The sequence below is a fragment of the Micropterus salmoides genome, unplaced genomic scaffold, assembly GCF_014851395.1.
Source record: "Micropterus salmoides isolate LMB-PRFRI ecotype aquatic unplaced genomic scaffold, ASM1485139v1 Ms_hic_scaffold_1682, whole genome shotgun sequence".
Classification (NCBI taxonomy): Eukaryota; Metazoa; Chordata; class Actinopteri; order Centrarchiformes; family Centrarchidae; genus Micropterus; species Micropterus salmoides.
The window spans coordinates 141-27384 of NW_024040799.1; the positions used below are offsets into that span (position 1 = coordinate 141).

General features: G+C 38.2%; 3 protein-coding genes and 1 pseudogene across 3 annotated transcripts; 3 read left to right on the forward strand and 1 right to left on the reverse strand.

Annotated features, from left to right (window-relative positions):
• Window positions 1-1785: 1785 nt before the first annotated feature.
• LOC119906597 (odorant receptor 131-2-like) lies at window positions 1786-2667 on the forward strand. Its single transcript, XM_038723935.1, has one exon. The coding sequence runs from the start codon at window positions 1786-1788 to the stop codon at window positions 2665-2667; it is 882 nt and encodes a 293-aa protein (XP_038579863.1).
• Window positions 2668-7482: 4815 nt separating this feature from the next.
• Window positions 7483-10067, reverse strand: LOC119906595 (diablo homolog, mitochondrial-like). Its single transcript, XM_038723934.1, has 6 exons — window positions 9748-10067; window positions 9258-9387; window positions 8948-9073; window positions 8625-8735; window positions 8358-8454; window positions 7483-8120 (listed from the first exon to the last, which is right to left on the reverse strand). The coding sequence occupies exons 1-6, from the start codon at window positions 9882-9884 to the stop codon at window positions 7915-7917; spliced, it is 807 nt and encodes a 268-aa protein (XP_038579862.1). The 5' UTR covers window positions 9885-10067; the 3' UTR covers window positions 7483-7914.
• Window positions 10068-10218: 151 nt separating this feature from the next.
• LOC119906594 (odorant receptor 131-2-like) lies at window positions 10219-16281 on the forward strand. The gene has a single exon (XM_038723932.1). It carries the CDS (start codon window positions 15019-15021, stop codon window positions 15982-15984), a length of 966 nt encoding a protein of 321 aa, XP_038579860.1. The 5' UTR covers window positions 10219-15018; the 3' UTR covers window positions 15985-16281.
• Window positions 16282-17453: 1172 nt separating this feature from the next.
• LOC119906596 lies at window positions 17454-25581 on the forward strand (annotated as a pseudogene).
• Window positions 25582-27244: the final 1663 nt, after the last annotated feature.

A 27244-nucleotide genomic window follows, 5' to 3' on the forward strand; every position in this document is an offset into this window, starting at 1 on the left:
GAATGAGAGTAGTGGTTGCCAGGAGGATGAGGTAGTGTTCAAATGACCACATATAAAATATTGGCTCCGTATGATGTTAGACAGAGCTGAGAGTAGGAAAAAAATGTTGACACTGGAGCTTCAGAACAATGGGAAATCTGAGGTTGTGGCTAACAAATTTCTTTGATGTTTACCTCATTATTTGAAGCTTTGACCATGTTTAAAATGAACATGTCACAGCCTATCCGTGACTTATGGTTTTATGTCCCCTGTTATATTATTATAAATATTACACCTAATAACATTTGTTCAGGATAAAATAGTCAAATCTGTGGGCAAAATCCATCAAGACTTCTGACAATATACATTCTGTTATGCTTCTTCAAACCCAAAACTAATAAAACTGTATCAGGAGAGAATAACATGACAACATGAAAAGGGCTTTTCCAGCCACTCCTGAACATCCATATGTGTTGTCCATTTAGAGAATGCTTTGCTGTTTAATTTCTCAAAAATGAATACTGTTCATGAAGTGGTGATCAGTTCTATACTGCAGAGCCACATCACCAAGCATCAATATGTTTATGTATGACTTATATCCATACAGTATGTTGTATACATGTCTGAGAGAATATGAGTGACAGGGTCTTGTCAGAGGTGGATTTTCACCACAGGTTTGTGTGTGGCAGTTCGGAAAATCTATTATTATCTGCCTTCTAACATGGCTGGACAAACACATCTAGCAAAACCCAACCCTAAAATTTGCCCTCGTACTTTAATCTTCAAACCTGATGTGTACAGAGTGTGTGTGTTATGAGTAGTTTGCATTCCTGCAGGGAAACACACTCTCTCTAACACACAAAGTGTAGTTACTACAGCCTATGAGGTGTGAGCAATAATTGGTGAGGATGACATTGGGGTGAGCAAAGTCTGATTTAGCGTTCCTTATGTGCTGTAGTTGTCCTTAAAAAGTGTTAATACATCGTCCTCTCTCAGAATGCCGCACAGAGCTCAGCAGGTTACATTCATCTTTGCTGTGTGTCACAGTGCCACATTACTGCATGGATGGTTTGGTAATGTAAGGGTTTTCTGCCATTTGACCTGTTGATGTATTTCTATCGGATTTTTTATAGGTACTCTATGTGTATACTGATTTGTGGTGTGTTTCGGCTGTGAAGTTGTTAAGATTGAAATTATTTTAACTTTTGCCTCAAAAAATCTGGACATCGGCTTTGTACAAATATTTTAGATTATATTGACGGACAGTTTAATCATGGATGACTTGTTGAATTTTGGATCAGTCTTAAGAGCTAAATGAACTGTAGCAGTGTCTAAAACCCTAGTGCATTTGGTTATCACAGAGAAATACTGTATATGGCAGCCAATAGCTCACTGACCTGAATGTGCATGATTAGTGATCAGTTTTGATCTCCTTGTGTTTTACTCACAGCTATAAAGTTCCTCTTAGAAGTCCGCACAGAGCTCAGCAGAAAACATTTGTCTCTGTAACTGTGAGCCATGATGTGAACGAGGAGGCTGTGAAGAGTTGGGAAACTGAAGGATCTTATGGCCTTTTACCTGTTGCGTTTTTGTGTGCAAAACACGATAGATGTGTGTTTGTTGAGGGGACAGCAAATTCTACCAGTTACTGTTTCTGAATTTAGCAGAATCTGTACAGCATCTTGCTTCATTATCTTACTGTAGCAAATGTTCAGAATATTTTCAGAGGGGACACAGTTTGGATAATGATGCATGATTTCTAATCGTGGCACTGTATTTCTGTATTTAGTAATAACATTGAAATATATGGCTAATAATAACTCAGTGATCGGTGGTGAATCCTTAATGCGAAAAATCAATGACCAAGTGATTCTGGTTCAGATTTTGGTAGCAGCTTTTCTTTGCATCAACTTTTTGCTAATCACAACTTTTTTTATGAAGGCTTTCTTCTACACAACCATGCGCTACATCTTATTTGCAAATACATTACTATCTGATTGTTTGTTTTTATTCATGACTGATATCCTGCTCATCTTGAGCTATTTTCGTTTTTCCATACAACTGTGGTTGTGTCTTGTTATATATATTGTTTTGTCTCTGTACACTTTTGTCACACCAGTTACTCTGACAGCAATGACCCTGGAGCGCTTTGTGGCCATTTGCATGCCCCTGCGGCATGGAGAACTGTGCTCCACACGCAGCTCTCTGCGCTGTATCCTCATCATTCACAGCCTCAGCTCTGTACCCTGTATTATAGTTCTCTCCATCTTCTTTGCATCTGCGACCCACCGCTTCTATACCCAAGACATAATATGTTCTGTGGAGACCTTCATTTTGTACAGTTGGCAGAGTCATGTTAGGTCAGCTATAAGTCAATTCTACTTCTTGATTATGTGTATTACTATTGTATTCTCCTATGGTAAAATAACGAAAGTGGCCAAAGCTGCATCAGGAGAGAATAAAAAGTCAACAAGGAAAGGGCTCAGAACAGTACTTCTTCATGCTTTCCAGCTGCTGCTCTGTCTCATCCAGCTGTGGTGCCCATTAATAGAAAATGCTGTCCTTCAGAATAATGTCATGTTATATGTTAATGTCAGGTACTTTAACTACATTACTTTTATTCTTGCTCCAAGATGTCTGAGTCCATTCATTTATGGCCTCAGGGATGAAATGTTTTTCATGCACTGAAATACATTGTTCTCTGTGGCTTGTATAAGAAACAACCATCAGATTTATTTTGATTAATAAATTAAAATCATGATGTTGTGCCATTATAATAACATGTTTTATGTGTATCTAAAGCATTATTTCTATTACAGAAAATTTTAACTGAAATGAATGATCATAGATAATTTTGGAGAAGTTGACATTAGTTATTCATGAGCATGTATGTAATTATATTGCACTGATGAATATCCCATCCCATTCCCTGTACATGCTAATAATACAATAAAGTGACAAACACAATCTTCCTCTTTTCATCTCCTCATTGTTTTTACTTGTTACAATAATGTCTCTTGAAAATAGATGTTCTCATTGTCTGCATCATTAATAGCAGCCTTTGTTTCCTAACATTCTTCACTCTGCCTATTGTTTAGCCAGTTGTTGTACATTTCACTGACCTTTTGGCACTGTGTTGAATACAGTTTGCTGTTACTCAGTATGATCAATTTATAATATAAGAATTTAATAGTAGAATGTCTCAACAACTACTGAAAGGATAACCCTAACCCAAAATCCGAAGTACAGAACTGGTAGTACAGTAACAGGCAGAACACTCATCACATGACAATGACCAGACGGGGACAGAACAGAAAAACCAAACATATATACACCAGGGACTAACAACCAGGCGGGAGCAACACAGGTGAGAGGGATCAGGACTAACGAGACAGGCAGGCAGAGGACAATAAGGGAAAACAGAGACAGGCATGCAGAGGAATTACTGGGGGAACAGACATAACTGTTACATATACTTAATACTAAACGCAGGCCATATCAAACTAAGATGTAACAGATCAGAATAATATAAATGACAAATTAATCCAGACACAAGCAGACAGATCACAAATAAACTACAACCGGCAGGGAAAATGGACTGAAGCTAGGATTAAAAAGAATCAAGATCTGACAAAACCAAAACAAACAGAACATGCAAATGAACAATGGAATCAACAAGGCTAAACAGAGAACACAAGACAAGGAACAAAACCCAAAAACAGAAAACATGGACCGACTGTTACACAGACCGGGGTAGGGAACAGACACAGGACCAACCAGGAAAGAGGACAACAGTAAACATGGAAATAAGGAAAATACCAAAACACCACTAAATACCAACAGACAGATCATAACCATATAAACAATAACATTATGTAGAGGAAGCTCACTGAGCAAACTATAAACTAAGTCTAAACTAACAGAACAGCAAGGTGCCCCCAAACAGGGGCCGAACTAATAACCAAGACTAAATAACAGATACCGAACTGATCAATAAATAAACTCACAGAAACTAAACAGAACAGAAGACAGGACTATAAATGCAGATACAAAACCAAAATCTCAGAATCAAAAACCAAACCCATTACCCCACCACCACCGAACATCTCCATAAGTTCAACCATGAACATGGAAGAAAGGACAGTTCAAAAACAAAGTCCAGGCCGACCACGGTGGGCGGAGGGAGGACAGGAGGAGGGACAGAAAAACAAAAAAAAACCAAACAAAACAGACAGGCCAGGGAGCAGAAAGGGATTCTCGGGCGGGTGGCCTGAGGGCAGTGCAGGGGGGTCATAAAGTCCAGGGGGACGACCAAACAGGCAAATCAGGGCCAGGGCCAGCGCAATATAGGTTATTTTCGCGCATTTTACATGTGTACGGCAGCAGCCGCCTGAAGATTTTTTTTTTGGCCCGCAAGGCAAGAAACAGAGAGCAGAGGGGGTGGGGGGCTAGTAAGAGATGTGATTGGGCCAGCCCAGCGTCAGTATGGAAAATTACCCAATGGGCCGCTGTCCATGCTTTATGGGCCGGTCGTTGGCCCGTTTTTAAAAACAGTTATATAAAGAAATAATTTACGTTGAGGAGCAGGGGTGTGGATAAAGTCCTCGGATTTATTAAGTATAGATGGAAAATTAATTACACAGAGACTCTGGCTGTAAATGGTGTTGTGATCATAGACTGTATATAAAAAGGTTGTGACGTACCAAAAGCTCATTTATAAATTGTTGTTGATTGTTCTTATGTAGTTTGTATGATGATTTGGCAATATTGTTGTTACACATTCATGCCAATAAAGCTAATTTGAACTGAATTGAATTGAATTATAACAGTAAAACTGCATATAAAGTCTACAACTTACATGTTCCAAGTTTAAAGTCGGCTTCAACCCATCCCTGTCCTTCAGTCCCAAAGTGAATCCTGGTTTGTTATGTCACTGGTCCTCTTTGTGAAATGGTTAGTAACTTCAGTAACTTACAGACAAGGTGCTGAGCAGCTGTTACAGCAGCTGTGTGTTCAAACGTAGCCTAGTTATAAGCCTAGTGTAAATTATTACTATGTAATTCATGCATTACTGAAAAAAAAAACAGTTGCACCACGGAGTGAATTTACAACATAACTCTAACTTACATAAAAACTAAGAGTTAACATTACACAGGCCACACATGCTAAGGACTTCTACTGCACAACCATGCGTTACCCTGCCCTTCAAGTTATATGTTATATAGATTTTAGAATGTATTCATATCTAGCAACAGACGTGGCAAATGTTTGGTTTATGCCATACATTTGTTATCTATGCTGTTAATATAAAATAGTAAATATATATAATATGGTAATAGTATCCTTTGCAGTGACTGCAAAAATTAAAGAAAATGTATACAGAGGAAAAACCCTTCACAAACATTCATCCACTCACACCACCATACCCCTTTTAACACTTTGCAAAACATACAGAAAGTGTACATGTGCACTACAGTGAATGACACCTGCTGTCACATTAAAAATAGCCAACATATTGAGTGTTTAGGAGACAAAAATGTTGTTATAATTTAGTCATGTTTGGTTAGCCATAAATCAGTTTTACGTCTTAAACATGTCAATCACATGTCCTATTTTAAAATAATGACTCATTCCAAGAATTGGAACCCATTAAATTCATTATTTATTAGATAGCAAATTCTGCTACCTAAAATATAAGACAGCACAAAATAATAAAAAAGACAAGACATTAATTTGGGACTCCTGTTTATTTGCTCAAATTTTATACAAAATATTTTGCTATATTATATTCCACAATTCCACACCGTTGTTCACTACAATTTCTACATTTATTATGTTGACTGTATGTTTGTCTACATGTAGCACCTTATCACCACAGCAAATTCCTCATATGTGTAAAACACTAGTTGGCAATAAAGCTCCTTCTGATTCTGATTCTTCTGATTGAGAGACCTCTCGAGCTTTCTTAAATAACTGGGAGAGTAAGAGCAATTCTTAGCTTTAAGAAATTTGATAATTTGCTTTTATTCTTACGTTTGAAAGTAAGGGGTAAATTTCATGAATTCTTAGCACTCAAGACAAAAAGGGCACTTTGAGAAGCTTGATAAATACCAGCCCTGGGCCCGTATTTATCAAGCTTCTCAGAATTACTCATGAGAACACTGCTAAAAACTGACTTAAGAGTAAAAAAAAATCTTGGCTCAAAGCTGTGCTTAAAAGTTAGTTATCAAACATCGTAGTCCTAATTTGAGTGAAGTGTAGGACTAAATCTTAAGTGTCAGTCTTAGTGCTGATTTACAACACTTTGCTGTGCCGCAAACAGGATTTTGGATGACGATGTCGCCAAGGACCAATCACTGAATAGATTTCCTTATTTAAGAATATTCTCAGATAAATTCACATCGAACGGTGAAATTCCTAAGTGGAGTTTATATTCAACACACGTTTAACAATAAAGAATTTTCGAGATAATACATTAATAAATGAAAGATAAAAAAGTTTATCTTTATATGAGCGCCATCAAATGCGCCTACTGCTCCTGTATTGCCGGCTATTTGCATGAACTGTGTTTGCTTCTGTCGGATTATGGGGGTGTTGTTGTGTGGAGCTGTCGTTTAACTGAAAACGCATTACTGTGTAAAGTCAGTGGTGAGATGACGTCTCTCACCCATTCCCTGACCGACCCCGTCTTATTAACTGCGCGTCGTCAAAAAATTCACATACATTCTTCCTCTCCTGAAAGATGCGTCTATGTCTCCACAGCGCCATCACAAGCCCTACTGGCAGCTCCTAACCACCTGAGAGACCTCTTGAGTCTGTCTTAAATAACTGGGAGAGTAAGAGTGATTCTTAGCTTTGAGAAATTTGATAACTTGCTTTTATTCTTAAGTTTAAAAGTAGGAGTAAATTTCATGAATTCTCAGCTCTTAAGACAAAAATTGCACTTTGAGAAGCTTGATAAATACCGGCCCTGGTCCTAAGTGAACGGTCACACTAAGAGTGATTCAAAGGCTTCTGTGGATCTGCATCTTCACTGGGCAACTCTGGAAAAGAAGCAGCTCAGTGAACTATCAAGGCTAAGTATAGAGATCTAGTTCAGTGCCAAGCGGGAGCAGGCAGAGGCAGGGGCATTTAAATGCTGACCCTTGATTAAAAACAATAAGAGCAATAAGGTAGAGCAGTGACATATAGTTAGTCTTCAGACTAACTATATGTCAGTGGGTGTGGATACTCCAACTATGGAGATACGGCGAGGAGACAGCAAGAACTGTGATTAGTCAGCTGAGGCTGTTTGCGTTTTCTCTGGTGGAGAATGTCAAAATCAATGAAGTTGAAGAAACATTCAGTTGCCTTCACCTTTTAAGGCCTGCCTCATCTGAAGGTTAATAGTTCACGGCTTGTCATAGATTACACTTTATGTACATAAAAGGCAGCTGATAATGCTGCAATCATACGTCATTATCTTTAGGCTACCTTTCAAAGCACACATCAGCACATACTGGATCTTAAATCAAATAGTGAGTTTTATTTTTTCTATTATGTGAACAGTGAAAAAACAATGAAGCAAACAGTTTCATAAAAAGTGTCTTTGTTACAACCAAACATACAATAAACATTGTGATCCGATGTTAGATAAACCCCACTGCCCACACTGGAGATTTGATAATCACTTTCCAGAAGCTCCAAAAGCAGTTGACATTCACTAATAGAAAAATAGTCTTAAATAATAAATTATGCAATTGTAAAGAATTACCAATTATTGGTAATTTATTTCAGTCCTTTTCAAATTAAATTTTCTTTGTGTAAAGCAAACATGTAAACATCTTACAGGCTCAAAAAGGGGAATAAAACAGAAAGGTCAAAGCTTTCAAAGGTGAAAGCTTTCTTTTGTTTTGTTCGTTTTTTACTGTTTTCCAATATCTCTTTCTATTTGTCTTAGTCTTCTCGTAGATAAGCCTCATGCACCTCATGCTCCTCACTATCAGCTCGGAAGGAAGCATATTCTGCCATCCTTTGGATCTCTTCTACTTTAGTCTCCGCCAACTTCTTATCTGCATCCATTGATAGTTTCCGTGCCTCCTCCACCTGTGACTGGGCCACCTGAATGTTCGTTCTCATTGCGATGGATGCCTGCTCGGCTCCTGGAAACACACAGACACAAACATGCATTCTGTCAAATTTCAGTTGCAACATTAGATGTGGACCTAAAGAAGGCACTCCTGTCCACTAAATCCATTTTGTTTTAAATTAAGATCTATTGAGCATGTGATCTGTACATTTAACAAAATGTAACACAGACCGAAGGAAAATAGGATTTTAATCTATTCATTATTCAATCATTAGAAATACAGCTGCACTCGGGTACCCATTTTACTAACCTGAAGTGTATGCTACCTCAGCTGCCATTTTACACAAGTTGACAGCGTTGATCCAGCTTGATTCAAAGCGTTTGCATTGAGCTAGTCTGTCACTAATCTGTTAGGACAAAGACAAAAGACAAACAATATAATAAATAATAAATTTAATAAATTTTTTTTTACTGTTTTGCAAAGAGTAAAAGCTGATTTTAACAGGAAACTGAATGCTAGAGTACATTTAGGTTTGATTTCAACAATTTGTGTCCAGAGAGGACAATACAAACTAACCTCTGCACGCTGGCTATTGATCACTTCCAGGAATGAATCCCGCTCTGCTGGGGTCAGCTTTCCCAGTGAGGCTAAATACCGCCTTTGGACAGCGATGCGTGTGTGCACAGCCTTTTTGTAAACAGAGGGAGGACAGACAGTCAGAGACAGTGCAGGGTCATTTTTAAAATAATAACGTTACAGTAGTTTTTATCTGCCTTACATAATGTTAATAACACATGATTGATGACAGTTAATTTCACAATGTTACTGTTCTCCATAAATGCCTAGAACAGATTTTGTGATTTACTCCTGTGACTCTTTCGCATAAGATGAAAAACTACCTTCGAATAGTCTGTAATGGCATCTATGACAGCCAAGGTGGTCTGGGAGAGGAAAGTACTTGAGCTGTCTGTAACCACTGAGGCTGCTCTTTTGATCAGGGAGTCATGAGAGAGGTTTTCCACTTGCTGCAAACAAAGAGGGAAATTCAGTATTTTAACTCCTTCCCTCAGTTTTTCCAAGTACAAAATATGAAGAACAAGAGCAAACTTTATCCGAAGAGACAAACAATTTGTGCAGTTTCAGTTCATTGGGCTGGTGCGCGTACTTAGTTATAAATGTATGTAATACTGTCTCTGGTAGGAGACCCACCTGTGTAAAATGTATACCAGAAAGCCCATGGCCAACACTTAGAGATGCTATGCTCATGTGCAAAGTATCTGTCCATTCTCCCAACTTCTGAACTCCAGGCTTCCTCCTGCTGAGTAGGACACTCTCAGACCTGCGTTAGAAAAAATAGAACAGAATATACTCACGTTATTACAGTGATAGATGGTATTTTAGTTGTAGTATTGTGAGTTATAACATTGCCAGCCAAATCTACAGGTGATATGAGAAGTCAAACCTGAATTAATCTAACTGCATGGAAATGTTGAAAATGTTTAAACACAAGCTGCTGAAACTTACGTTAATTGCCATTTACACACATGTTGACTGTAACTTACATTTCTATTGCATAGCATTTGACATAATACATTTTCTAGAAACTCAGGCTACATTCTGGCAGTCCCAAAATGTCAAGAGGAACAGCTCTATAGGCTATGTTCCAACTGCTTAGTATATGCCATTGCATATAACCTACCTTAGGAAACGGATACAGGCTGCTCCTCTCCTAAGCACACTCTTGTTGGTGTGCAGCAGGGAAATGTCCGTCTGATTTCGCAGAAGTCCTCCAGCAACACGGCTGGTACATACTGAACACTGGCGAACGGCTTGCATTTTGCAGATTAACTTCTGCCCTTGAAGAATCCTATTTGATATGATACATCTAAAATGAGGAGCTGAATGTAGGTTCTCTGTTTTCAACAACTGAAACTAATCTGCTGTCCATTCACTGTTACCCCGTCTTTGTAAATTCTGAGAAATAATCTTGTTCGCTGCATGCAATCTTTCAGTCTGCTGGACGATGACCAACTGGCGTGTCCTGTGGGTATTTGTAAGGCCCCGGCAACATATTATTACGTAAAAGGTATTGATCTGTTGACTGTGCCAGCAAATGTGCGTATTTGGCTTTATCTGAAAAAAAGCCCACTGATAAAGCAACTACGTGCAGCTTTCCCTCTTTCCCCTCTCTCTTTGTCTCTCTTTCTCTCTGCCTTGCTGTTATTTGTGTACGCATAAAAAAGAGGACCAGTTTGATTTGAGGACAAAATTTTTTTTTTTTGAAAAATTAAGGACCTTTAATGTTTGTTGGTGTGGGTTCGAACTGTATCACAATATTAAATCAAGTCCCAGGGAGGGTTTATATTACAAGCTTTGTTGATGCTTGACACCAAGACGTGGACCTTGCAGATGGCCATGAGCTTATACTCAATGGGCGTTATTAATTAATAGGGGGCTTGGCTAGCACTTCTGTAGCCAATTGAGCAATTAGCACTTGTGTTCAGAATGTCGCAGCCTAATCATACAAAGACTTTGGCAGGAGTCAATCCTGAGGGGACAAGTGAGATGACATATTAATTTGGTCAGGGATCTTTTGCTTTGTCTTGGCTATTGACCAGCCTTTTCCTTATCTCATGTTTTCTGTAAACCACTCTTCTCATCTCCCAGACTGATTTTATTCTGTTTATTCAAGTCAGATACTTTTAACTATAATGTTTAATCTTGCTCCAGGATGTCTGAGTCCTCTCATGTAAGGCCTCAGGGTTTTTTTCTTGAGATGAAAAGCCTTCTTTGGCTTGGGTAAAAGAAATGACTGAGAATGAATGTGTGAAGTCTGATTCTCAAAGGCTAGCTAAATCCTGAACAAGACCTGAAGTTCCCTTTAAACTGAAAATACTTAACTCCTCTTCCTGGCACACAACAAGAAGAAAATGTAGGTAGGTAGCTTAGTAAAATTAAGTTTGCAACCTGATTATGATTAATTTATTTGAAAAATTAAAATTTTATTTTTCATTTGCTGCTGTTAATTAATAATTGCTATTAATTATTATTATTATTATTATTATTCTATTTATTACAGTTCATTCATTTATATTTTTTGTTCCTCTTTTATTTAAATACCCCTTACTGTGTCATTGATCAAAATAAATGTATTTCTGAGTAATTTGTGATTTCTTTGTCAGAAAAAAATGTTGATTGATGAAAAAATTATTATTTATATTAGGTACACTGTTAGGTCTATACCTTCACCTGCTTATTAAATTTGTTGTTGATATAGTAAAGTTGCTGAGGTGGTTCTGCTGGGGCAGAACGTTTGTTTTGGACACAGATTTTGGTCCAGTCCCCTGCAGTCCCGATTACTGACGCAGAATTTACGTAAAGAGCCGGTGAGCCCCAGAGAGCTGCTCAACAGAGTCAACTTGTTTGCCAAATAAATGAAAAAGATTGCACAATTAGACTTAGGAGCTTTACGTTAATAATCAGCCAGTCTGTTAATTACTGAACAGGGGATTTGAGACCTGCTTTCTAACTGTGCTCCGGAGATATCGCACAGTAGTCTACCACATGCCAGTGCTGCACATTCAAACTAATTGTTTAAACTACAGAAACATCTCTTTGTAGGTTTCATCATCTTCTTCAAAAACACTTGCAAGTTACCTCTCTACTGTGATTACTGACATCAATCTGAGCAGCCTTACACATACTGTACAGTACATACAAACCTATGGTTGCAGTACTCCATTGTTACTGACATAGAAATGTATATGATTGTTTTTGTTTATGATTGATTCAGGTTCATTCTGGTAGAGTTTTGAGATATAAAGCTTCAAATATTTGGCATCCCACTCAACTGTTTTTCTTTTTTGTCATTTTAATTTCACCCCAAAGTTTTTTATTTTCCACATTTTCTTGATTCTCTAATCCAGAGCAATTTACAAGTTTTAATAATAAGCATAATTCCAGGATAACAAGCAAACACAAATATACAGTACTGATCTTTGCTTCGACTGTCAACAAAATGTACCCCCCTCTCTCTGGAAACATATGTCCAACCAAACAGACTTTTACAGTCATCTTAAGAGCAATGTCCTTTAACCCTGACTCAAACCATGATCCTCTTGAATCTGACAGTAACCTATGTTGTTTATGTGTCTGGACTTTATCTTAACCAACATTGCTGAGTCCATATATCAACAGTCTATTGACAGTAATTTGAGCACATGCAGATAGTTGACATGATATAGTCTTTATTATCTCCTGAGGCAAGTTTTATAAAGATAGACTGTGACTATGGCTTAAATGAAACTAATAATCAGACTTCAGATAGACATCTAAATTCTTTCTAGTTCTAAACTATTTTAAAAGGTAACTTTGGTATTTTTCAGCCTGTACCCTATTTACCTATGATTTTTTGTCATGTGACTAACTGGGAGAACATTTTTTGAAACCATGTATTGAATGAGATCTCTGCATTCGGTAGCAGCAAGATAGGGCTGCAACTTAAAGCTGTGAGGTAAAATTGTTGTTTTTATCAATGGAGTCTGGTGGCTTGACAAGAATTAGATTTTTTCTGGTTAAACAAAGGATCTTACTCTTCTAAAAGTCTATCTCTGCAGGGATCTTTTCTACAATGTCCTACTTTTTGTGTCAGTGGCAAAAACAAGCACTTTAGTGGGCGTATTTTGACGGGGGGCAATTGCTTGCAAGGATTATGTTGCAGCCCTGTCTCAATCTCACTCAATACTGGACCAATTTCAATAAATGTTGTCCCAATTAGTCACATACACACACAAACATGGGAAAATAAGGTCCAGGATAACAAAGTAACCCTTTAAGTAGGATTAATGCAATGAATTGTGGGTAAATTAAGATGTTTTTCAAATTAAAAACATGGATGACCAAGCAACAGTGTCAAACTGCTCAGCTCCCTTCACTCCACCAAAAAAACATTTGCATTCTGCAAGATTTCAGTAATTATAAGGACCTTTTACTGGTAAAATTCAGCATCAAGAGTAACAACACAAAAAAACAGTAGCATAAAATCTCAGTGCAGCGCAGACTTGTAGCAGAGCTGCGATGCTGTGGCTTCTTATTGTAGGGTGTTCAGCTGGATAGTAGCTTAGCCGGATGCCTTCTTAAAAGTCATTGTGTATTATAGTACAGCAATAGTGATTCCTATTACTAATATAAGATAGAAAACTTTTCACATTTCATTAATTGGGCCCAGGACCTCTTTTGGTAATCCTACAGTCGTCGACGCATCTTGAAGTAGACTTTAGACTGACAGTAACATCTGCAGCTCCTTAGCCACTGCAATTTTCACAGTCACACTAAAGTAAAAAGCATTGATGGATGCTGCCAAAACAGTTTGCTCAATGGTTCACAAACTGCAATGAACAAGACACAGCTGGAACAAGTGACCCAGCTCACTTGAAAGCGCACACTCAGCAGAATCACCACAGTGCCAAAAATCAATAGTAAAGCTCCCCCTTTTCCATCTGGCAAAAGCTCAGTTAAGTGACTTAAAAAGTTTTCCACCAAACAAGCCCACTTTTGATCATGGGGGATGTAAAAATTATGAATTGGCACCAGAACTGGAGCCGTGCAAGTGGGCAACAGAACCGGATTCAGCAGCCCAGTGAACACAGCTGAAACAGGACCGAACACAGCCTCTAAGACCAACAGAGGCCAGTTTGACAGGAATACAGAACCTAGACTATTTACACCAGTAAATGTTGACATTTTGTGAGTTTATTTTGATTGGACTAAAATAGTTTATGATTAGACCAAAAAACACTAAGACATATCTTGAGCTTGACTTGGACTTGGACTCGCCTCTTGATGGACCAGGGCTAGCTGGTTAGCATGCTAACATCAGTAGATATCTCTGCAACACAATATAGATATCTTTGACAAAACATAGGAGCTTTTACTTTTTATATTCTGATGTAGTTCATTTTATAATGTTTTAAACTCTTAAATCTGCACATAACTTACCAACTTCACATTGGCCACATTCTATCCATCCAACTTAAGATAACTGACCAATAACTGACCCTTATTTGCTTTGTTAGCAAGCTACCATTATATAAATAAACCTCCCCAAATTAATTATATACCTCTCTGTTGCGTTACCTCTGTTGTGGGTTCTGATCATATACAGTAATGGTTCTGACAAATACTCTTTGAATTTAATTTAATTTATCTAAAATAATATACAGTGTCCTCTGTACGTACATGTATGTACATCAATTCAATTCAATTTTATTTTATTTATATAGTCTTCAGTGTTTGCAAATGCTGAATTTCCAAAGGTCAGTTGAATATCTTTTTGTAGAACCCACTTTGATCAAAAAGTTATTTTAACTTTTCAATAAGTTATTTATATGCCATACGTTGTGACAGTTGTGAAACACTTATAAATACAATTTCTATAGTTCAATAGCTCCCTTCCAAAAGGATTATCTACCCACGAGCCCATCTTCCCACTGAAATCTGTTCTTAATGAGACCCAGAATGCTTTATGACGTAGAATGACAATAATGCATCTCTGGAGATTTGAGTCAAACAGATCTGAATGAGGCCGAACTCTTTGGATAAAACAAAGAACCTCCCAGACATGTTGTTCATTGAAGACACATTTTATTATAAGAAGAACGAAAATCTAAAGCTCAGTCGACTCTTCTGGTTGATGAAGACAGTCATAGGTGAGTGAATGGCTCTTTTATTCTGAATGTTGGCTCTGTATCTATAGTCTGTTTAAAGTGTGGATGAGTTTTTTCTCTCAATCATTTATATATTGTTCTTTAATATTAATATATAAATAATAATTAAATTAAATACACATTCAGCTAAATTCTGTTCTTATTGTAATCCTACTTAAATTGTCGGTGTGTATTTTTGAGGATGTATTTCAGTGTGGATTTCTCCATATTTCTCCAAAAGATTGGCTCCGGTCCTCAGTTGCAAAATGCAGAATCAGACTGAATTTCCAGGAAATGCAACTTCCCTCAAAAACCTGTCTATGATAATCAAGGTGTGTGTGGTTATCCCCTTTTTCTGCGTCTTCCTCTGCTGCATTATTGTCATGCTGCACATCTTTGCATCTCACAGGCAGTTCCTGGACACCTCACGTTACATCCTGTTTGCCTACATGCTGATCAATGATACCCTCCAGCTCTTGTCCTCTGTACTGCTCTTCCTCTTTGCCATGGGCCAGGTGAAATTTGCTATTATCTACTGTGTTCCTCTGCTGTTCATTTCCACTGCCACTTTCCAGAACACACCCTTAATCCTGGCCACCATGTCACTGGAGCGTTATGTTGCCATCTTCTATCCTCTGCAGCGCCCAGCTGCCTGGCGCTCAGACCGCATCTGGATCATTATTCTGTCCCTGTGGCTCATCAGCTGTATCTACCCTATCATTGACTACTCCATCGGGGCACATAATCCTGCTGTGGATGTTCTCTCTACTCCTGTGCTTTGCAAAACTATTGTTGTCAGCTCATCTCCAATCCAGACATTGTTCAAAGTTACTGTGAGTGTTCTCTTCTTTGTAGTAGTGGCTTTTATCATCCTCTTTACATATGTGAGAATCCTGCTGGAAACCAGGAAGCTGGGACAAGACAGAGTGTCTGTGAGCAAAGCCATGCACACTGTGCTGCTACACGGCTTTCAGCTGCTGCTGTGCATGTTGGCCTTCACCAGCCCCATCACTGAAAATCTCATAGTGCTGCATGCCAACTGGCTACAACAAGATGTTGCCTTTTTTAATTACTTCTGTTTCATGCTAATTCCACGCTTTCTCAGCCCACTTATCTACGGCTTTAGAGATCAGAGTCTCAGGGGCTACATCGGGAGAATATTCCTCTGCTGCTCAAATAAAGTCAAACCCCGTGTCAGAGGCAAGCTGCAGGACAATGTGTCTACTTCTTGAAGTGGTTGATATAGTTTTGACAGAGCTCTTCAACGTAATGCACAAATGTCCTGTCAAAATGTTTATTTGAGATGTTTAAACAGGGTATCTGCAGGTCTTGAAAAGTGAGAGTTCAGTTTCCTCAACAAAAAAGGCCTTAGAAGGTATTAAAAAGTCTTAAGTTTATTTAACAAATATATTTTCTTGCCTGCTTGTTGTAATGTTGGTATGAAATGTTTTTGTATCACTTTACAGGATGTTGGGAGATGTTACACATTTTTTTTATTTTTATTATTATTTTGACAGTGGATTGTGCACAAAGGAAGCTTTTAGATGTTTCAGTCAGCACCATCAGACTTCAAGCAAACACTGTCAATACTGGTACATACAGTAGATAGGAAGCTCATTGTCTCATAATGGGTAAGTGTGGGGAGTGATTTTTGCAAAAACTTAAATGGATTAATCATTTTTAATTGGTTAATCTATCTGCCCAAAAGTGGGCAATGATAGACATGTCTTGAATTGCATTCTATTTGGTATTAAAAAGGTCTTAAAAAGTCTTTAACCCTGTTAAAAGATTTACTATCTTCATAAATGGAGTGTACAATAATGTTACATCACTACATATCACAACATTGTGTAAATAAGAGAACAACTAAATCTAATATCTGAACAAGAATTAACTATGAATTGATTAAACCCTGGTACCCACTGCTGCCCGGTGAAAGCAATTATGACCCTTTAATTTTGTGAACACACTGGCATCATTTAGCGTTATAGATCTAATGCTGTTACATAAACCAGACAGTGACCCTATTTCTGTGCCAGCAGCATCAATAATGATTACACAATTGTGCTGGTGAATTTAAGGTATCCTGTGTGGCAGGGCTGCAGGCACACTAATGCTTTTGGCCTTCTGTAATCCACTGTGATTAGACTATATTACTGATATTTAAGCCTAAACTAAATAAGGATAGCAATTTAATTTTTGATCAGATTTTACCCTTCCCATCATAAGGAAGCAACAGTATACTGACCAGATATTGAGAGACCACATCATTTACATACTTTCATTTGCATTTTTTGTGCATTCCTATTATTAAGTTAATTATAAAATAATTAAGTGTTTATTTAGGGGTGGATATTAAAGTGGCCACATGTAAATTTCTTGCATACTGGTTTGTTTTGTTACTTTACAGCACATAACATCTCAAAACCACTTGTGTTTGGATATCACATATATTATTCAAAACACTGCACAAAGTGTTTGCTCAGAATCCAAATGCACTCTTAAATTCATTTTTTTAAGATTCACCACACCAATCCCTCCAATGCTCAAATATATTTTATATTTACTGTTTTAAAATTGCAGTTTGGTTATTGTACAACGCACTCACCTGCAGGTGTCGCAGTTACTCCAGGGAGCAAATGATTTGCCTCAGTCACCCAGTTTAAAGTAATACAAATGACAGAAAAACAAAGTTAAAGGGAAGTGGTGAATAAATGATACTATGATGATCAATTTCTATAATGTATTTACAAGAATCAAATCTCATAAAGTTTTATGTATTCTTGTTATTATAGTGCAAATAAACGTACCGGGTGCGCGCTGTACTGAGAAACTAATTGTCCTGACGGCTGATCTCAGAGCAGATGAGGGAGAGTCCCCCGTGTGGACTTCAGAGGCACGTTTGCAAATTCTAAAGATCCTCAGCAAAGTTCAGTAAGAGAGGAGCTCATCTGCAGAAAGGGAAGAGGTGTATTTTCTGCCCTGGAGATGAAGTATCCTACATGTGTTTTCTTAAGTTTAGTGGGTCTCCTGACAGTAGCTGTGATTCCCCTGTCTTTGGGTGAAATGTACACGTCGCTGCTGAACGTAAAGCAGGCGATCAGTGTTGAACGGAAGCTGATCGATTACTTGAAAACTTACATTGACCGTGAGTTAGAGAGATGGAGGACATCCAACGGTGAGTGACATGCATGATGAAACAGTGGAGATGGACGATCTGATAAAAGAGATAAGCTTTTTTCCCCCTCATCTGCATGTTAGAAATTAAATTAGCATATTCCTCAGCTTTTTGTTCCAAAAGCCTGAAAACTACACTGCACCTCTGAACTGAGAGTTAAAGGGAAAATGCGCTGTAAGTCACAGCTCTGTCTTAGTTTAAGCAGAGAAATTAAGAATGTTGTGCTGATATCATCCAGTGACCAATCCTGTAGCTCCTCCACAGAGAGTAAATAATAATGGAAGTTTTTGGACTTGATTATGAGAGCACATGATGAAGTTCAATTATGGTCACATTTTCAGTGCCACACCAGGAAATCCTGCAGTTAAATGCACCTAATTTGGATGAAATTAATACATGAATGGAATGAAACTGCTGACATTATTATTAGTTGACGTCGTGGTGTCAAGATACTTGACTTCACTCTCCAAACTTGTGCGAAATGCACAGGGAAAGTTCTGCTTTAGGGCGTTTCTTTACAAAAGAACAATTACATAAATAACGTGCCCTTTCTTCCAGTCACAAATGTTCATTATGTTGGGAATAGGATGCCAGATGGGGAAGGAGACTGGTCAAGTCATTTCCCAGAAGTGTACAATTTACAGTTTCTGTGTCTAAATGAAAAGAATTTGCCCTTTGGAACATTGGACATTTAAAACAGTATCTTATCTGTGGTGGCTTTGTTTGTGGCGTGAGGTTGGAAAGTGAGTAATGTTGTATTGTTGTATACACAGTATATCATTGAGATAGCTGTCATGTAACGCAATAATGTTTATTTCCAGTGTATTGTCTGTCTATACCAGGTTTAATCAATCTGTTTTTACTATTTCCACCACAATGACAACCCAGTTTTGGGCAGGAAATTGGTCCAAAAATCCCTACTTAATAAAGCCTTGCTCTGCCTGAGAGGGTCTGAAGAACATTTTAGTTTTTATTAGCCTACTGTTTTTTCTTCTTCTTCAAGAGCAGCTTAAGGATACCAGGACTCACTTGCTACATGTGAAACTGTCTAAGCACTTGGCCTGTTCTTTCTTTTTGTAACAACAGTTCTTTCCCTCAGCTTTTATGCCAAAGTATCAGAACTGCACACTGAACTGTACAAAGGCTCGGGGACTGCAATGGCAAACCCGCTGGTGGCATTCACCCTGATCAAGCGGCTGCATTCAGAGTGGCTGAATGTAGTCTACAGCAACGAAGCCCTGGAGAACACACAAGGTTGGCTCATTGCTTTCTTTACAGACACATCTGGTGGTGATAACTAAACACACCCAACCCCCCGCCCCAGTTCACCTTTTGGCCCTCTTATGTCCAGCCCTCAGGTCCAGTTACGAGAAGGAAGAGGCCGGTCTGCCCAAACTAGAAGACCTCCAGGGGGCCGCTAAGGGGCTGATGAGACTGCAGGATGTGTATGCTCTCCAAGTTGCAAGCCTCGTAAGGGGTCGTTTCCAGAGAGTCACGAATGGCAAGCCTATTGATATCTATCTGCCTGCAGTATCTGTCCCACTGTCTGGTGATGACTGCTTTCTGGTTGGAAAGGTACTTTTTTTTACTGCCCCCCCAATACTGTAGTATTATCAGCAACGTGTACTTAAAGTGTCAAAATTTAAAGTACTCCCCAGTGACTGACATGCCATTATATACTGCATTATAAGATTTTTACTGATGCATCAATTTGTAAATAGTATTTTACTGTTGCAGCTGGTTGAGGTGGAGCTAGTTTTAACTACTTTATATAAAGTTAAGTTTGGAGAATACCTTGATGTTGTGCCACTCCAAAGAATCAAAAGATAAATCTGAGTGGTAATATGAGGATTAATGAGTCTTTGAGTCTTCTCTTATTTTTGCTTTTTTTGTGAAATATTGGAGAGTTTTATCTCTTTTGGCCTCAAACAGTTATTTAAATGAAACCATCTGAGAAGCTTAAAGGGGAAACTACTAACAACTCACAGACATGTGCTGTTTCATAAGGGGTCAAAAGGTTGGGAAGCACAGGTTTGATCTTCAAGTACTAGAACTAAAGTAACTAAACTAAAGAAACGAAAATGTTTCCCTCTGAAATGTGGTGACGTAGATGTATAAAGTAACATAACATGGAAATAGTACATTCCAAGTAAAATTGTACAGCACTTGAGTAAATATTTCTTTACACCACTGCTCATTTTTCACCTCTGTATTTCCTAAAATATAGCAGGGAAACATCATGAGTGTGAGTTGAAACAAATTGGTCATCCTTGCTGCTTAACTTTCTGAGTTAAATAAGCTCTAAGTGCTACTGTAAAGTAATGAAATGGAGAGAAATTTGGAAGATGTTTCTGTGAAAATGCCCCTCCCTGATTAACATCCCACTCCAAAGGTCTGCAAAATAGTTTTATTCCAAACCTGTAGGTCATTGTGAGGTGGGAATTAAACAGCCAGCCTGAAAAAAGTGGAATTCTTCCCATAGCGTGCCTGGGAATCTGTTTTGTGAAGATGAAAATACTGGTATACAAGTATGATAGAGTTTCCCCACAATAAATTCCACTGTTTATGTACAGTGGTGATGTATAAGGGCAGGGCACTGTGTGGGAGAGACATCCTTGTGTGTGGAAAAGACATTATCTCACGCAGCACAAATAGCAGAGCTTGCCTTCACTTGTACTGAGGTTGAGTACATTATACAATGTGTAAACAGAGATGCTTAGCTTAGGGTGTTGTCATTAAAAGAGTTGCCTGCATGTGCTTTTATATGGCTGTTAAACCGCTCCTCAGAAGCTGCAGGGTTGTTTAACAGAAGGTTGTAGCGTGTCAGTTTCATTTGGAGGAATTTTAAAGCACTTAGATATGCTGAAAATAAACTTTAAGAATTCATTGGGTCATTAAAGAGTAACAGCTCCCAAATTATGGGGTCGAATGTTGTGAACTGGGTGTAAACCCCTGGTAGGGTTGATAAGATGGTGTGTGTGTGTGTGTGTGTGTGTGTGTGTGTGTGTGTGTGTGTGTGTGTGTGTGATTAGTTGAGTTAAGTAGTGACATTGTGTGTGTGTTTGTGGGGTTAAATGGTACACTGGGATTTTTGTTGCTGAGCTTTCTGGCGGGGTTGTGGATAAAATCTGTAATCGGAGGAGCCTCATGTCACCCTGTTTAGATGTGGGTGCTGTCAGGCCTGTAGTCAGCACCTACTTAATCAAGTCAAGTCAACTAAAAAGGGGTTTGAGACTAAGTAATGACAGAGACTGTAACCAGTGTGCACTAGCTCTATCCACAATGTACTTGCTTGAGATGTCAGACAGGTATAATCTCTTAAATTTATATGCTGCAGAGAAAATGCATGACAGTGGAGCAGGTTGAGAAGGTATTATATGTTTCACATGTCCAAAATCTAAAAATAGATGAGTGTAGGTCGGTTAATATCCAACTATTTTTATTATCGATGAATCATTTCCATCTTTGTTTAAAGTAAAAGGTTCAAAATATTTGCTGGTTCATTATAATGTTTATTTGATCGGGTAATCTCATTAAGCTCAATATCTCTTCTGCAAAAGAGACCTGGGTATAACAGACAGCCAGCTGCACACAAGCGCATAGAAAAAGCATCAGAAGCAATCACAGATATTTATAAAAAAGGTCCAAACAAGGTTAAAAAAGATTTATCCAGAACGATACTGTCTGGTTTTAAAGTCACATATTTTCTGTCTTGATTATCTGCTGTATTTCACATTTCTGCATCTCTCTTACCTGCCATCAAGGCTATATTTTTGTATTTCCATTCAAATTAAGTTGATGCAGCCAAAATGGTTTGGCCCAAATGCAGCATAAATCCAGCATGCCATGGTGACACAGTTATGCCAGTTGAATGACGTGATAGAACTGGCTGAAGAAACTGGTCTGATTCTGGCTGCTGCCAGTGGCTTAAAGCTAACCTGACTCAGTCCACAACCCTAAAACTAAGCCAAATCTGGCAGCCATGCATGTATACGGCTCAGAGTCGGCTGACTTTCGGTCATTCAGTCCAGTGCCACGACAGCCGAGCCAACACTTAGCCATCTTTGGAATGACTGGCTGGTTATCAGAGACAAATTCTATTTAAATTGCCAAATAGTTGGAATTAAAAGTGTTATTTTACACAGGTGGCCTACGAGCAAGACGACTACTACCACTCAGTGCAGTGGTTGGAGGAGTCGGTGCGTCTCTTCCGGGAACAGGAGGCGAGTGGAGCCCTGAGAATGAAGGGACTTTAGAAGATGCTCTGGATCACCTGGCCTTTTCTCACTTTAAAGTTGGTAGAATGACGTTTAGGAAATTTGTAAGATGACTCATGGATTGCACTGCCCTAAATTCCTCTCATTGTTTCAGACAGGAAACGTCTCATATGCTCTCAGTCTATCTCAGGAGTTACTGCATCACGGTAATTCTTTTCATTTCACTTGTCCCTTTCCTTTAATTCAGTCTGTGGTGCATAAACAGTCCCAGTTTACTTCCCCTCTTTACTTCAGTGAACAACATGACTTGATTTTCTAAACTGAAGCCTGTACTGTAATTCAGAAACATTCCCTATGATGTATGAATCATTGTATGACTGCTCTATTTACTTGTTTCTTCTCAGATCCAATGAATGGAAGAGTTTTGCAGAATGTTGAGAAATACGAGAAGCTGCTGGTTACAAGTCCACACAAATCAATGAGGGGCAATGGGCTGAGGAGACCCACCTCCAAATATTTAGGCACCAGGGACACTTATGAGAGACTCTGCCAGACCCAAGGCTCTCAGGTATACATCACAATGAATCATTCTGAACACATACTGTGTATTAGGAAAATATCACTGATAAGTTAATAGAACAACCAGAGTATTTTTAACTGTATACAATAACACATCTATTACAAAAATTACATACCCATAAATTAATCTTTCAAATATTGTCATTGTCCATTTGAGTATGTTAGTCATTAGTCATTTACAGTAAGTTATGTCCTGCCATTGGATGTATAATGTTATAGGGTACAACAATGCTTTGAGAAAATCATTATTTATCTTGTATGTGGTTGCATTTGCTGCATTTCCAGAAGTTTGAGACTACATTCATGCTTGTGGCTCTTAGGCACAACAGTTATTTGGGCTAAATGCTAAAGTCAGCATGCTAACATGCTTACAATGACTGATGTTTAACAGGTGTAATATTTATTATTTTGGTGAGCATCTCTGTTGAAGAGGACAGCATGCTAGTATTTTAGAATTAGCACCAATGTACAGCTGAAACCGATGGGAATGTCATCAAAACAAGGGGGTCAGTAGTAGAGTTAAGAGTCAGTAGGCTTCATCCTCTGGGGACCATGAATGTCTGTACAAAATCTCATCACTGATTTATGCAATAGATGTTGAGATATTTAGGTCTGAACCAAAGTTGTGGGCTGACCGACATTGCCGTTCCTACAGTCACACCGCTACCTTGGCTAAAATAAAGCTAAAAAATGGCTCTTTTTCATTGTCATTTATAAATCTCAAAGTGGTTTGTCACAGATTTGAGAAAATCATTTTCCAATCAGGTTCCATCATTTATCCGAAATTTAATAAAGATAATAATAATATATTTTCTTCTAAAAATACTTTATTTGCATAGCACCTTTCATACATAAAATGCAGTTCAAAGTGCTTTACATCATGAGCACTTAAGTAAAAATAAGTACATAAATAAATAAATAAAACATATAATACAGCAACATAATAATAATAATAATAATAATAATCTTTATTTGTAGAGCACTTTTCAAAACAAGTTACAAAGTGCTTTAACAAGTGTAAAGACAATAATACAAAACAATACAATACAAGCTAAAGCATGAAAAACATTGAAAAGACTAAAATACATGTTTAAGATAAATATAAAATTAGTAAAATACAATAAAATAAAAGGGATAAAATAAAGTCAAATAAGATCAGGAAAGGCTCTCCTATAAAATATGTTTTAAGAAGAGACTTAAAAGAGTTCACTGACTCAGCCGACCTGATTTCCTCGGGCAGGCTGTTCCAGAGCCTCGGGGCCCTGACAGCAAACGCTCTGTCCCCTTTAGTTTTCAGTCGAGACTCTGGAACAGACAACAGACCTCTGCCCGAGGATCTCAAGGTACGCGCTGGTGCGTATGGGACTAAAAGGTCATAAATATAACAAGGCGAGAGGCCATGAAGAGCTTTAAAAGTGATCAATAGAATTTTAAAGTCAATTCTAAAACATACTGGGAGCCAGTGTAATGAAGCTAGAATAGGAGTAATGTGGTCATATTTCTTTGTTCTGGTTAAAAGCCTGGCAGCTGAGTTTTGGACAGTCTGGAGTCGATCAATAGATTTTTGGGTTAAACAGGTGAAAAGGCTGTTGCAATAATCCAGGCGTGATGAGATGAAGGCGTGTAAAATGGTCTCGGTGTCCTTAAAAGTTAACATAGATCAAATTTTTGCTATATTTCTAAGTTGATAAAAACATGATTGAACAAGCTTTGTGGTGTGCTGCTCGAAATTTAAATTACTATCAAACCAAACACCAAGGTTCTTTGCCACAGGCTTAATGTGATTTACTAGGGAACCAGCAGATGGCAGTATTTGATTTGCCATCTGCTGGGACCCGATGACCAGGATTTCTGTTCTGTCTGAGTTCAGCTGGAGGAAATTATTTGACATCCATTTTTTAACTTCACAAAGGCAGTTGTTAAGTGAACTCAGCATTCCAGGGTCTGTGGATCTGACGGGCAAGTATATTTGTGTGTCATCAGCATAAATATGAAAAGAAATGCCATGTTTATGGATAATATGTCCAAGGGGAAGCAGATCCAAGGAATACAAAATGGGTCCTAAGACCGACCCCTGAGGCACACCATATTTAACTGGACAGAACAAGAGACATAGTTGTTTACGGACACGCAAAACTTCCTATTTGACAGGTAGGATGAAAACCATTCTAGGGCAGTACCAGAGATTCCCACCCAGCGCCTCAGTCTGTCTAACATGATGTTGTGATCAGTGGTGTCAAAAGCAGCGCTAAGGTCCAGGAGTACTAGGACTGAGCACATGCCTTCATCAGCAGACATTAAAAGGTAAAAAAAAAACATGTACATAATCCACAAACACAAAACTGGGAAAGGGAAGCAGCCAGGGCTACAGTATGAAATAAATACAATATAAAAGTATAAAATGGATAAAAGGTAAAGAATAAATATAATCAGATAAAAGCAAAGGCATAAAAATAGGTCTTGAGCTGCTTCTTAAAACTATCAAGAGAGTTTCTAACTGAAGATTCATAGGCCATAAGAGTCATATTTGGTTGTTTGTGGGGAGATAACAATGTAATGCAGACTAAATGTTTGCAGATAAAAAAAAAAAGCAATTCTTGTTTTGGTCATGTTAATGGCCTTCACATGCTTGTTTGTCCTAGCAGCCAACGCAATTTGAAAACCCCAGACTATTCTGCGACTACTTCACTAACGGCAATCCTGGACTGATACTGCTGCCAGCAAGACGTGAAGTGCTGAGCTTGCAGCCGTATGTGGTCCTGTACCACAACTTCATCACTGACACAGAGGCTGAGGACATCAAGGGGCTCGCCGAGTCAGGAGTAAGTGCCGTTTTCTTATTTTCCTCAATAATGGTAATAAAACGTGTCTCCAATATGTCAGTTTTTTTGGAATTAAGAATAAGAGCCACAGTTTTACAATCTAAACTATTTTTTGTTTATCCAATGAGGTCTTCAAATGGTAGCCATGTTTTGTAGAGTTTTCTCAACAATAAGAGGAGCGGTGCTGTTTCTTCCACATGGGACTCACAAAAAAGGGAAGCTGCAAAGTCTTTTTTTGGTAACACCAAGAGTTCAAGAGATTCTGTCGAAGTTTGCAAATAGACAAACCATGGTAGAAAATAAATAATTTTGCTATGGCCAGGTGAACACCTTGTACATTGAAGAATCAAGGCTTTTCAAACTGATTTTATTCTACAATTAACCAATATCAGAGGTATTGTTTTTATTTAGGGCTAATTGTGTTTTTGTGACTTTCCACTAAAAAAGCTACCCTCTGTTGATGTTGGCTTTGCTGGTATCACTTATATCTAACATATTATACTTTTGTCCTTGCATTGAGTGCACTGAAAAGGAAAATTACCTTTAGCAAGGGGTAACATTGTGCTACAAGGCCTTGAATCAAATTATTTTTAATGTATTAAGAGTAAAGGTGCCTGTCAAAACAAAAATTGTAAGTATGCATTCATTAGCATAGCAGAGTCCCAATTAGACCCTTATCCCTGTTACTAGCAAGGTGTGGCTACACGTTTTGACAATTAAACGCAGCACGTCTCAATTATAGATTGCGCATACAAATATAAATGTTAAAATTTTGTCAATATGGACATGCCACACATCGTTAGATTGAATAGATTCTCTACAATTCAGTCGTTCAGTTTATTTTATGGGAACCATGAGCACCAAAGTATAATTCATTCAGATTTACCGGTATATGGTAACAAGAGTGACGAACAAGAAGTGGTGACTCTCTACCTTTGAAGCAGTCATAAAGTCTGAATATCTGTCCATTCCAAACTGTGTACATTTTCCTACTGCAGAAATCCTGGAAATATGGAGGAAGAGTGGTCTGTGTCCAAATATTTAGCAAGCCTTAAAGAAATGAAGGATATATTACTATGAAAACTTAGCTGAGTACCTCAAACTGTCCAAATTACCCTGCTGGACTGGTTATATGAAGTCCACTGTCATACTGCCTCAGTATCTATCTGAAAGCAACATACAATTTTCTGCTCATTTAATGGAAAGCTAAAGCACATTGTTCCCAGATCTGCTCATAGTCTGCTGACTCTGTTTCTTTAGGGAATATTTGGTGGGCTAACTAAATTCGTGCCCTATAGTTTCTGTGAGGTTTTGGCATTGTTGAATGAGTTTTCCATCCTTTGCTGAGATGGAAACCCCAGTATTTATTTCATCATTATGTCAGCTTGTGGGTTTATGAAAACAGGCTCAGGGTATGGTATTAGTATTGAGCAGTGAGCGGCATTCGGTAACGATGAGAATGGTTTACATGGCTTTGTTCATGCTGGATCCCAGAGCCTTATTTAAACATGAAGCAATAACACAGTTCTGTTGTTTGGAGTTAACAGGTATTTCATCGTATTGGTGTCATGGTGATGAATTGACGTTTGAAATAATACGTTTTTGACCATTTTTCCTCTTTTGAAATGGTTTGTTTAAGCCCTTAAGATTTGAATAAAGTAATGTCTCGTGGCTGTAAGGAAGTCGTCAAGGGTTT

Coding starts and splice junctions, on each gene's coding strand:
- LOC119906594 (XM_038723932.1), top strand. CDS start 15,019: ATGCAGAATCAGACTGAATTTCCAGGAAATGCAACTTCCCTCAAAAAC.
- LOC119906597 (XM_038723935.1), top strand. CDS start 1,786: ATGGCTAATAATAACTCAGTGATCGGTGGTGAATCCTTAATGCGAAAA.
- LOC119906595 (XM_038723934.1), bottom strand. CDS start 9,884: ATGCAAGCCGTTCGCCAGTGTTCAGTATGTACCAGCCGTGTTGCTGGA. Junction 9,388..9,747: donor GCCTGTATCCGTTTCCTAAG/GTAGGTTATATG, acceptor TTTCTAACGCAG/GTCTGAGAGTGTCCTACTCA. Junction 9,074..9,257: donor CTGGTATACATTTTACACAG/GTGGGTCTCCTA, acceptor CTTTGTTTGCAG/CAAGTGGAAAACCTCTCTCA.